The sequence below is a fragment of the Solanum stenotomum genome, chromosome 6 (genome assembly GCF_019186545.1).
Source record: "Solanum stenotomum isolate F172 chromosome 6, ASM1918654v1, whole genome shotgun sequence".
Classification (NCBI taxonomy): Eukaryota; Viridiplantae; Streptophyta; class Magnoliopsida; order Solanales; family Solanaceae; genus Solanum; species Solanum stenotomum.
In genome coordinates, this window is record NC_064287.1 from 53344090 (window position 1) to 53356288 (window position 12199).

Below are 12199 nucleotides of genomic sequence, written 5' to 3' on the forward strand. Positions count from 1 at the left end.
AAGAAAGAATCAGAATTGTTGATTCATTGCTGTAGAAATCTTCTGATGAATACTAAGCTTCCTCTCACAAAAGCTTTATCCTCAAGGAACTACATGTTCCCATCAAAGCCTACATATTTCCACCATTTTGAGAAGAACAAAGAAGTTGAATAGACATTTGAAAGAACAACAATATTGGAGATGACAAAAAAATTCATGTTACTTACAGGAAAAATTGCTACTAAAAAAGCATGGCCTATATGTAGGCAGATAAAAAGGAAGCTACTTACAAAACATAACCAAAATCACCTCGGAGAGGCAAACGCGTACCTCTCAACGTAGGTGCTTTTGATCTATGAACAGATGAATATACACTTGCTTTAACAAGACCTTTAGCTGTGTACTATACTCTATCTTCAGCCGATTCTCCACTATGCTGTGTACCTTGACTAAAAAAATCGGAACTAAAATCTGGACTACCAAATGCCATCCTTCGAAACAATCTTATTTCTGCAGATTGTTCTGCAGAGTTATATATTGTACTTTCGCCAACTTTCATCCCATTGGTTAGATCAGACACAGACATGTTATCAAAAGCTCTCATGATCTGCAAAGAATAAGAATGATCGGAATGTCAAGTCCCTTCGTGACAAGTCTTACCGGTGCTTCAGGCGTAAGATTTTAGTAAAATGAAGAATCAGTTACCTGTCCCATCCCTGGTCTCTTTGCTGCTGAGTGGCGCACACAAGCTGCAGCTGCCTCAATCAGCTGAAACATCTCAGGGATAACATAATTCCTCTCGAGGCGTGGATCTGCCAGCTGATCAAATTCCAATTTCTCAAGGGCATGAGAAAGCAATGGTCGAGCCTGGAAGAGAAAAAAAGATCAAGTTGCAGCATGTCTGACCAAGTTTTACATCGATACGATTTCAAAACAATGTCAGGCTGATTCAATGTGAGTTGTCATGATAAGTAATAGAATTTAGTTCTACTCGAAAGAATAAACATTCTCAGGAACCAAATGGAAATAGAAATAACTTTTAGTAGAAGCCTTCCTGCTCAGTTAATCAGAGAATAAATCATTTTCATTATAAGAAACGGTTATAATATGGACTCAAATGAACCCTTACAAGACAGAAACTTCCCGAAAATGAAACACCAAATTTGTGCAATTAGTACACAATTTTCTTTCACCCACTCAGTCATGCAAGCTGCAAATGAGTTGGAATAGAGTCGAAACACTTAATATCCTACAGTATCAAATCTATCTGCATCCTTTCCTTGATTTCTCCTATTTAACTAAAGGATATAAGAAAATGCGATGAACACAGGATGCCAACGATTATCCTTAATTAATGTCCTGAAAATAAATCATCACAATTCCCTAGGTGTGTCCACTTCCAATTATCCTCTGAACTTTATCAATCTTACAAACAAAAACAAGGACAAGCTCACTGCCATTTGTAAGAAGAGCAACTCTGATCCATTGAATTGGTAGATGAGTAGAAGGCATCTATATGGTAGGTCGAACAATAAACGAATTCTGTTGCAAATACTCTATTCCTAAAGTCAAAAAGGACAAACACACTTTCCAGAGGCTAATGTTTTGGTAGTTTCTCATGCTAAGGTTTCCAGGATAGAGGTCTGAATTTCTTTTAAAACAATTTATAGCTGAGAAACCTCCCAGCATACTGATGTGCTAGAACAAAGAAAGTTAAAAGAAAGGAACTTTCGAAGAGGTGAAACTAGACACCTGATGTAGAGTAGCAGTGTAGCACCAATGGTGGTTTCTTCAAACCTCATCGACCAAGTTTTTGAGCAGTGTGGAAATGACAGGACGAATCAGCAAATCCTACACGTAGAGGTTGTCCTAGTAAAATGGACTAAACACAGTACTTGTACTCTGCCCATGCATATATGTTAACTTGTACGTGAGACAAATAACCAGTGCATAATTATCACATAACGTGGAGAGTGGCTGATGAAAGAGACCTCATGCCACTTTGGACTCGGAGAAAGAAGAGATTGGTTTGACTATAAACATACCCATTCAACCAGACTCTCGTCCCCTAAAGGCTGAGATGTATCAACAGGCTTCCGTCCAGTAATTAACTCCAGAAGCACAACCCCAAAAGAATATATATCGGATTTTTCAGTCAGCTTGCCACTTGATGCATATTCAGGAGCCATGTATCTGAAACGATTCAAGGTATTAATATACACATAAAGATGAGGAATATAATGCATTTTTTCCTATGTTCCACTCAGTGTTTAAGTTGGTGATGGAACATACCCAAATGTTCCCACAACACGTGTTGTAACATGAGTTTTCGCATCCTGAGCTAATTTAGCTAATCCAAAATCAGAAACCTGTGAAAAATAAATAGAATTATAAGTCAGTTTGCGAATCAAAGAATGCCACTAATGGAGTTTGAGTATGTCGACATACCCGAGCCTCGAAGTTAATATCCAAAAGAATGTTTGATGACTTAATGTCTCTGTGGATAATACGAGGATGGCCTGTCATCACCAGGAAAGATGAGTGAAACAAAACAAGAGTGATAATTAGAATAAGTGTACCACGTTGATATTATAGGCAACAAGAACAAGGAGGTCGTATAATTACAGATCACACCAATATCATTTCCCCTGCTCTAGTTTTCTTCTCTCTTCTATTTCTTCTTTTAACAGTATAATTATAAGCATTTGCTACTGATTAATAGTTTAATAGATTCAGTTTCATCAAAAGGAGAAACTTCTGTCACTTCGTCACAAGGAAAATGCCAACAACAAAGGTCCTGTGACTTTCGGTTAAGCTGATATATTTATATACATCTTCTCTCTCTCTCCCCCCCNTCCCATTTTTTCTTTTACTATTTGTTCTCATTAGGCAAATAGGACGAGAAAGTTGATAGTGGAGTATCTTATATACTTGTTCAATGTATTCTTTTTTGTAAGTATTGTTCAATGTTTTTTGTAATTGATGCAGAAAGAGAAAGGTTCATTAAAAAAAATTAACAGTGATAATCAGGTACATATTATCTGATGGTGCAATTTTCGCAGTTCTTTAGTCATATTTTATTCACCCAGAGAAGAAACAAAGTGCAGATAATCAATCATAACTATAAGCATTAAAGAAGTGAAGAAAGTTACAATCTTCATGCAGATAAGCTATTCCACGAGCAGCACCAACAGCAATCTTAACACGTGTTGTCCAATCCATAACAGGCCTTCCTTCGGCTGTAAATTGCAAGTATCAACATCTAGTTTTAATGACAAAATGCCAACAATGAGTTCTTATTAAAAAAAATAAAGATTTGTATTTACCATGAAGATGGAAGTAAAGGGTGTTATTTGGGACATATTCATAAACAAGAAGCCTTCTATTTTCAGAAATGCAATAACCTACAAGGGAAACCAAATGGCGATGGTGTACTCGACTAATGATTTCAACTTCAGCTCTGAATTCCCGGTCCCCTTGGCTCCCACCAATATCTAGTTGCTTTACTGCTACATCCCTCCCATCTGGTAGACATCCTTTGTATACAGAACCAAATCCACCCGCCCCCAACAAATTCTCAGCCGAGAAGTCACCAGTAGCCTTAACTAGTTCTTCATAGGTAAACCATATCTTTGGATTTCCAAATCCACCAGATCCTCCAGGAGAATTTAGGAATTTGTTGCCAGTTCCATTTCTGGTATCAGGTGTTGATTCCTGTATCTTCAATAAGACGGAATCTGTACACAATTTGAGCATCTTCTCAGATTGCATTAAATTTATGAACCACAAATATTACATTGATGTTGCTTCAAAAAGATCTGAAACATATACTGACGTGCTAATGAATAATATACTAGTTTCTAGTTTCTGAAAAGTTACCAGAATTTGGGGTGGAGCCCGAAGGGGTTGGCATGACATTCCCGCCACTGGGACGAAAAGCCTTTTTCTTTCGCTTCCATACGCACCAACCCACTAATCCAACAATACTAAGCAATAAAACAGCAACAATGACGCCAATTGCAACTGTACCTCCAGTTCCCAGGCCGCTACTACTGGGACTGTTTGAGCTACCTGCTGCATTGTCACTGGAGCTATTGGTAGTGGTTCCACCTGAAGGAACTGATGGTGAAGGAGGCGTATTTTTAGGAGGTTCCAAGGATGGCGTAGGAGGTGAACCTTGTGGTGGCGTAAATGCTGGCGATGGAGGTGAATTAGTAGGAGGGTCAGAGGCTGGGGTAGGAGGTGAACCTTTTGGTGGCACAGACGCTGGTGATGGAGGTGAATTCACGGGTGGTGAAGGGGGTGAACCTTTCGGAGGTTCAGGAGATTGTGGTGGTGGAGTAGGATCCGGATTCTGTGCAGGTGGCGGAGGTGAAAAAGGTGGAGAATCAACTTTGGGAGGTGGTGAAGGTGAACTTGGAGGAGTAGTTGGTTGTGGTGGAGGTGAGGTAGGAGGAGGATCATCTTTTGGAGGCGGTGGAGGTGAACTTGTAGGAACAGTTGGTTGTGGGGGAGGTGATACAGGTGGAGGCTCAACTTCTGGAGGTGGTGATGAACTAACTGGTGGGCTAGGTGTAGTTGGAGGAGAACTAGCAGGGGGAGGAGAAGATTGAGGTGGTGGTGAACTGGAAGGCGGAGGAGAAGATATAGGTGGCGGTGAACTAGCAGGTGGGATAGGTGGAGGACTAACAGTTGGAGGAGCGGATTCTGTGGGTGGGGAAGCCATTGAAGGAGGCGATGTCACGTTACTTGGAGGAGGTGATTGTGGCAGTGTTGGTGAGGCCGAGGGAGGAGAAGATTGCGGGGGTAATGTTGGAGGAAGAGAAGACACAGGTGGTGCTGTCGCGTTAGGCTGAGATGCAGGGACCGGAGAAGAAAGCTGAGGAGGTGGACTCAAGACAATTGGTGGAACAGGAAATGGTGCAAGACTTGGAGGTGGAGAAACTACTACTGACATTTCACCACCACCAAAAACTTGCTAAATTTACACCATTTTTCCGATAGTAAACTCTCCAAACATCAATCAAAATTAGCAGTATTTCAAGAATTCTACCCAACGGAGGGCACAACTTGCTCTAACTGAATTTCCCCAAAAGAGGTACCACAAACATCCAATAAATTGCTAAAATTGGTATCCCAGAAGATCAGAATTCGTAAACCAATTCACTCCCAAGTGAGAAAGCAATCACTTCCTTTCCAAGCTAAACACCTAGCAATTTCAGACAAAAACAACAAAAGATTCAAGCTTTCCGCAAATTCAACTAGTAAACTTGTCGAACAACGAAACAACAAAAAGGTTCAATCTTTCAAGAAACTCATTCAGAATTCACCAATCACTGTAAAATAAAAAAGAAAAGGTTTCCAAAATGCAATGTATTGCTTCTTCCTATGTTAAAATCAGTATCCCGGAAGATTAAAATCCATAAACCAATTCATTCCCAAGTAAGATAAAGCACTTTAGTTCCTCTCCAAGCTAAACACCAACGGATATCAGGAAAAAAAAACAATACAAGATTCAAGCTTTCCACAAATTCAATTTGGTAAACTCATCGAATAACAGAACAACAAAAAAGATTCAATCTTTCAAGAAACTCATTCAGAATTCACCAACCAGTATAAAGTAAAAAACGAAAAAGTAATCCAAAATGCAATGAATTGCTTCTTCCTATGTTAATATTAGTATCCCAGAAGATCGAAAGTCATATACCAATTCACTCCCAAGTGAGATAAAGCAATTCACTACCTCTCCAAGCTAAACACGTAGGAATTTAAGGAAAAAAACAACAACAAAAGATTCAAGCTTTCCACAAATTCAACTCAGTAAACTCATCGAACAATGCAACAACAAAAAGGTTCAATCTTCAAGAAACTCATTCAGAGTTCACCAACCACTATAAAGTAAAATACGAAAAAGTACTCCAAAATGCAATGAATTGCTTCTTCCTATGTTAAAATCAGTATTCCCGAAGATCAAAATCCATAAACCAATTCACTCCCAAGTAAGATAAAGCAATTCACTACCTCTCCAAGCTAAACACTTAGGAATTTCAGAAAAGGAAAAAATCAACAAAAGATTCAAGCTTTCCACAAATTCAACTCAGTAAAAACTCATTGAATAACAAAACAACAAAAAGGTTCAATATTTCAAGAAACTCATTCAGAATTCACCAACCACTATAAAGGTAAAAACGAAAAAGTAATCCAAAATGCAATGAATTGCTTCTTCCTATGTTTAAATTAGTATCCCGGAAGATCAAAATCCATAAACCAATTCACTCCCAAGAGAGAAAACGCAATTCACTACCTCTCCAAGCTAAACACCCAGGAATTTCAGGAAAAAACCAACAACAATTTCAAGCTTTCCACAAATTCAACTCAGTAAAAACTCATCGAATAACAAAACAACAAAAAGGTTCAATCTTTCAAGAAACTCATTCAGAATTCACCAACCAGTATAAAGTAAAAAACGAAAAAGTAATCCAAAATGCAATGAATTGCTTCTTCCTAATGTTTAAATTAGTATCCTGGAAGATCAAAATCCATAGACCAATTCACTCCCAAGAGAGAAAAAGCAATTCACTACCCCTCCAAGCTAAACAGCTAGGAATTTCAGGAAATAAACAACAACAATTTGAAGCTTCCCACAAATTCAACTCAGTAAAAACTCATCGAATAGCAAAACAACAAAAAGGTTCAATCTTTCAAGAAATTCATTCAGAATTCACCAACCACTATAAAGTTAAAAACAAAAAAGTAATCTAAAATCAATGAATTGCTTCTTCCTTTGTTAAAAACAGTATTCCCAAAGATCAAAATCCGTAAACCAATTCACTCCCAAGTAAGGTAAAGCAATTCACTACCTCTCCAAGCTAAACACCAAGGAATTTCAGAAAAACAACAAGAAAAGATTCAAGCTTTCCACAAATTCAACTCAGTAAAAACTCATCGAATAACAGAACAACACAAAGATTCGATCTTTGAAGAAATTCATTGAGAAATCACCAACCACTATAAAGTAAAAAACGAAAAAGTAATCCAAAATGCAAAGAATTGCTTCTTCCTATGTTAAAAAAATCAGTATCCCCGAAGATCAAAATCCGTAAACCAATTCACTCCAAAGTAAGATAAAGCAATTCACTACCTCTCCAAGCTAAACACCAAGGAATTTCAGGAAAAAAAACACACACACACACACAAAAGATTCAAGCTTTCCACAAATTCAACTCAGTAAACTAGTTGGACAACAAAACAAACAAAAAGGCTCAAGCTTTCCACAAATTCAACTCAGTAAACTGTTGGACAACAAAACAAACAAAAAGGCTCAATCTTTGTCACTCATACAGAATTCACCAAAAACTGAGGGAAAAAAAGAAGCCAAATTAGCATAACTCCATTACACACATTCCCAAGTCCTAATGATAATCAAATCAAGAAACTGAAATCACTGATTACCCTTATAGCAGAAACAGAAACATACCCAAATCACCAAATGTAGAATCCCAAGATCACCTCATACATAGAAAATCACAAAAACCCCAGATACCCAAATCAAGAAAAGAAGCAAAAAAAATGCCCAAAATCCCAATGTTATTATTCACATCTAAAAATTCAATCTTTCGAACCAAAACCCCATAAATCCAATTATAATTTATAAAGATATCAGCCAATCAGATAAACCAAAGATTGTTAAAAATTCAATCTTTTTCCATGTAACTGGCAAATGATCAAATGTAAGAATCAAGAATCAATCTTTAAAACAAAAAATCAAAATAGAAAGAAAGCCTATACTTATATGGGGTCTGCAGAATCCAATCTTTCTAGTGCACCAACAGTGAAAGCTATGAACTTTTTTTAAAAAAAAAATTAAAAAAATTGAGAAGACAAATGTATATATTTGTTACATATATATATTATGTAGGGAATATGATGATTTTTTCTATATTGTCATAAAAGTCATTATTTTCATGATTATTAAATTAATTTGCTTTGCTTTGCTTTCTAAAACGTCAACATCAAATGCATAATATAATAAATAAATTTTAAAGCTAAGATTGCGCAACGTTGCATCTATTGCATAAAGAGTCAGCGCCTATAAATCAAGCTTTTTCACAAGCCTACATTTGTTCGTAGCTATCTCGATTATTTCATCAAATATTTGTTATCTTCTATTAACGTATGTTAAACAAATTTTTATGCTAATATTTTTCTTATTACGATAACATTTAAATTGATTTGTGCACACCCTTCTATCAGCATGCATACATATCGAATAAATTTATCTGTTTTTTTTTATGAAGGTGATGTTTGGACCAAATTGTTTCGACTATGTTTCATTAGTTATCTGGCTTCCACCAGGGGAGGGGTTATTAGATAGGATATGATGTAGTTTCACTTTTACCGAGTACATGATCTTAGTTAGAAGGGTGTGGAGGGTACGAATTATGATAGAAGGTTAGTAGTTAGCAGTGTGTTGTCTTGTTGTTCGTTCATATTAGTAGTCATAGTATTGCTCTTGTTGTTTCTTGTCCTTCGATTTCTGTTACTATATGTTAATTTCTTGTACCTCAATTATCGCAATTTTTGTTATGTTACTCTCTTTTGTTATTAGATGTTTTTTGTACCTCAATTGTTGGACTGCTTTTTCTTGAATCGAGGGACTATTGAAAATAAGTTCTTTACCTTTGAGGTAGAAATGTAAGATCTACGTACACTTCACCCTTTCTAAACTCCATTTTATGAAATTATACTTAATATATTATATTATTATTATTTGTAGACTATATAATCTTTTGAATAGATTTTCTACTTTTTAGTCTAACTAAGTAGAATTATTTATCATATTCCTTTTTTACCCCCAATTTAAAATAATCAATAATTAATTTTCACTTTTACTTAAACTCTAAACCTTTAATTAGGATGATAGAACATATACTTTACTAACTAAATAAATACATTTTCACTTTGTGTTTAATATTTTCATGCTTCGATTAGTTTGACACGCTGAGTAAATAAAAATAATTAATTACTTATAATATATTTGTACAAGTTATAATTGATAAAAACTTTACAAAATATTTTTTTTATTCTATGAACCTTAAATTAAACTTGTTTTTGAAAATCTTGCCAACTATATGACTTATCTTGAGATCAACTCTCATCGTTTACCAAGTCAAAATAAATATATAAAAAAGAGAATCCCCATTTTGACCTTTTCAACGTATAAATGTTGATGAGCTGAATACATTAATCAATAAGACAAAATAATATGAGTGCATTACAAAATAATCTTCCAGAATTACTAAATCAAGAAAAACACCGACACCAAATTAACAAATACTTTATTTAATTAAAATAATTTCATACAAGTAATAATCAAAGTTTCCAAAATATTTTTAATATTCGATTGGTGATATGTCAGAACAGATTAGTTCGACAAAACACTTCATGTTCATATAGGATCTGATGAAAAATTGCAATTTATAAAAGTATGATGTAGAATATTAGTATCTATTTTCACAATTAAATTCGTAATCTATAAATCGTCATATGTAAAGGCACATGATGATTACAATTATTAATATTAGGTTCCACTATGTTCATATTATTCAAGAATATTAATAATCAAACACTAATTTGTCAAAACCTTCTATTTTTTTTTTTGCTTTAATCAGTATGATCCCACATCAATTATTAACTGATGATTCGATAAAACTATTACTTGGTTATAATTAAAATAATTACTAATTAATGATAATCATATGTGCTTACATTTTTAAGGCTGCTTTGTAAAATTTAGTAATTGACAGTCAAATGCTAGTTGTAATTGAAAAAGAAGAAAAAAAAAAAATTTAAATAGTGTCCACTAAAATGTAGTTAATAAATATATAGATTGCAAATATAAAGTAATATTGACCAAGCATCCAAATGTATAACTTTTCCCCACACACAAAAAAACACACTCATATATATTTTCAGAAATCTTATTGATGTAATAAATATTTAGATCATGCGTAATAATTTTTTCCAAATTTTGAATCAGAAATTTCTTTCAGTCAATGTATTAAGTCAAAAGGAAAATATGAGAAAACTATTGGAACAAAATAATTATAAATGATAGAAAAATACAAAGTATCAATTAATTTTTTTTAATTATTTTTGTTGCTAAAATATGAGAAAAAATAAAATTGAACCAATAAGTGGACCTTCTTTTTAAAAAATATAATTTGAAAATGAAAGGCATGAAAGCTGCCTTTACTTTACTTCCATATACAAATAAAGCAAAATATAAATTCTCTAGTTGGTTGATATTGAATTATTCTATTTAATTAATTTGACTTTGACCGGATTTTATCTTTATTATTTATCAAAAAATCAACTTTTTTATAAAAAATATATATAAACGCGTTCTTTTAAATTTTAGTTTTTGTTAACATCTATGGCGTTTTTTATTCCATTTTCCTAAATGACAAATCCTCATGGGATTTCTCAAAATCTAATTAGTAAATAATTAAATACATAGTAACAGTGACACTAATTTTATAATTTATTTTATAATTAAAGTTAAACTTATTACAAATTGTGTTTATTTATTTATAAAAAATAAATCACTTTTGTTCTATATGTGGTTGTGCACGTGCATGACGGTCAAAGTCCAACTTTTATATGCACAAAGTACCATCCTAATTAGTATTTTAATCATACCTTGATTAAGCTGAACATGTCATTTTCATCATGTTAAACTTTTATAAACATTTTTGCTTAGTACTAAACCTTAAAAGTAACGTTGTAAGTCAAAAAATCTATTATGTTTAACCAACGATTTACAAGCAAAAACTACCCTTTTCTTCTTGTAATTACTGCCATTGTGCGTCTGCAATAATGGAGTAATACGACTCACATGTCTGGAAAGAATAGGATGTATGTAGATCTTATCCTACCTTTGTGGGGTAAAGAAGTTGTTTTCGATAAACCATCAGCTCACAAAATGAAAGTTATGTTGTATATATGAAGAACTAAAATTAATGGTCATTTTTTCTATACATTAAAAATCATTTCCACTTCGTAATATATATGAAGGACTAAAATAATTCAACCTTTTTACATTTTGGACCATTTTGATCATTTTCTCAGGTTCAGACCGAACTCAATAATTTCAATTCAAACTTTATATTAATATTAAAATAATTATTAAATTTATATAAAAACTAAATTACTAACACCTGATATCGTTATTCCGAAACTTAGCTACTAATTTTCAAAAGGTATGGAGATCATGTATTTTTGTTCGTGGTTGGGTTGGTGGAACAAAAGATGGGTCTAATTACATGCAGACAATCGTACGTTTTGCCCACTTTCTTTTTACGCACTTTGTAAGGACTACATTTTTTCTCAACTCTCTTTAAATCTTTTATTTTCATACCTAAAATATTTTTGGGCATACGACAGAACGACGAATTCAGAATTTAAATGTTTTTGAAGGTTTTAATGAAAAAAATCGATTCCTAAATGTTTATTTAACTTTATAAATATATGTATAATTCAATCTTACATTAAATTTTGATAAAATTATCGAACTCATGATTGGATTTGTCGTTGACATTGACCATTGAGTTATTTTGGTACACAAATGTATATATATACGTATGTTATGACATGTACACAATGTCAACTTTTGTATTATTATTATTTTTTTGGAAGACATAAAATAAAATAGATTGAACATAATTTGGATATAATAAATAAATAAAAAGAAGTGATGATTTTTCTATATTCTAGAACTTTTAAGCTATGGTAATAAAATAATCTGAAAATTTGGTTTATGGTCCCACTTTGAGAGTCACCAAGAATTAAAGTTGATTTTCCAAAGTTTAATTATTCCTCTTGACCTTTTATTTGTTCAAAAATTCAAAGTTCAAATAAATTAATGTTGTCCATATCTTTGCTTACATTTGCAACATTCTAGTTAGATAATTTTGAAATGATGTGATACTTCAAGGCCTACTATAGACCATTGCTCTAATGTTCTCCAATAGGAAAATTTCATAATTAAGTAGCGTTACTAGGGTTTATTTTTGCAAAATATAGCAAAATTTTATTTTTAGAAATATCGATACGTATATATGTAATATGTGGGTCGAGATTGCTAGTTCATATAATTTTTCCTTCTTTCAAATTCTATCTTGGGCTGGGCTATAATAAAAAAATGGATCCATGGGATGCA

The 12199-nt window shown here is 33.4% G+C and overlaps 1 protein-coding gene across 2 annotated transcripts; it reads right to left on the reverse strand.

Moving 5' to 3' along the window:
• Positions 1-109: 109 nt before the first annotated feature.
• Positions 110-7876, reverse strand: LOC125867333 (proline-rich receptor-like protein kinase PERK9). 2 transcript variants are annotated; one of them, XM_049547791.1, is made up of 9 exons: positions 7768-7876; positions 3859-5188; positions 3306-3716; positions 3132-3218; positions 2428-2498; positions 2272-2348; positions 2025-2172; positions 685-846; positions 110-586 (listed from the first exon to the last, which is right to left on the reverse strand). In XM_049547791.1, the coding sequence occupies exons 2-9, from the start codon at positions 4934-4936 to the stop codon at positions 383-385; spliced, it is 2238 nt and encodes a 745-aa protein (XP_049403748.1). In that variant the 5' UTR covers positions 4937-5188; positions 7768-7876; the 3' UTR covers positions 110-382. The 2 variants fall into 2 exon arrangements, with proteins under 2 accessions (XP_049403748.1, XP_049403747.1); XM_049547790.1 differs by lacking the exon at positions 7768-7876 and adding an exon at positions 7457-7704.
• Between the last annotated feature and the right edge of the window lie 4323 nt (positions 7877-12199).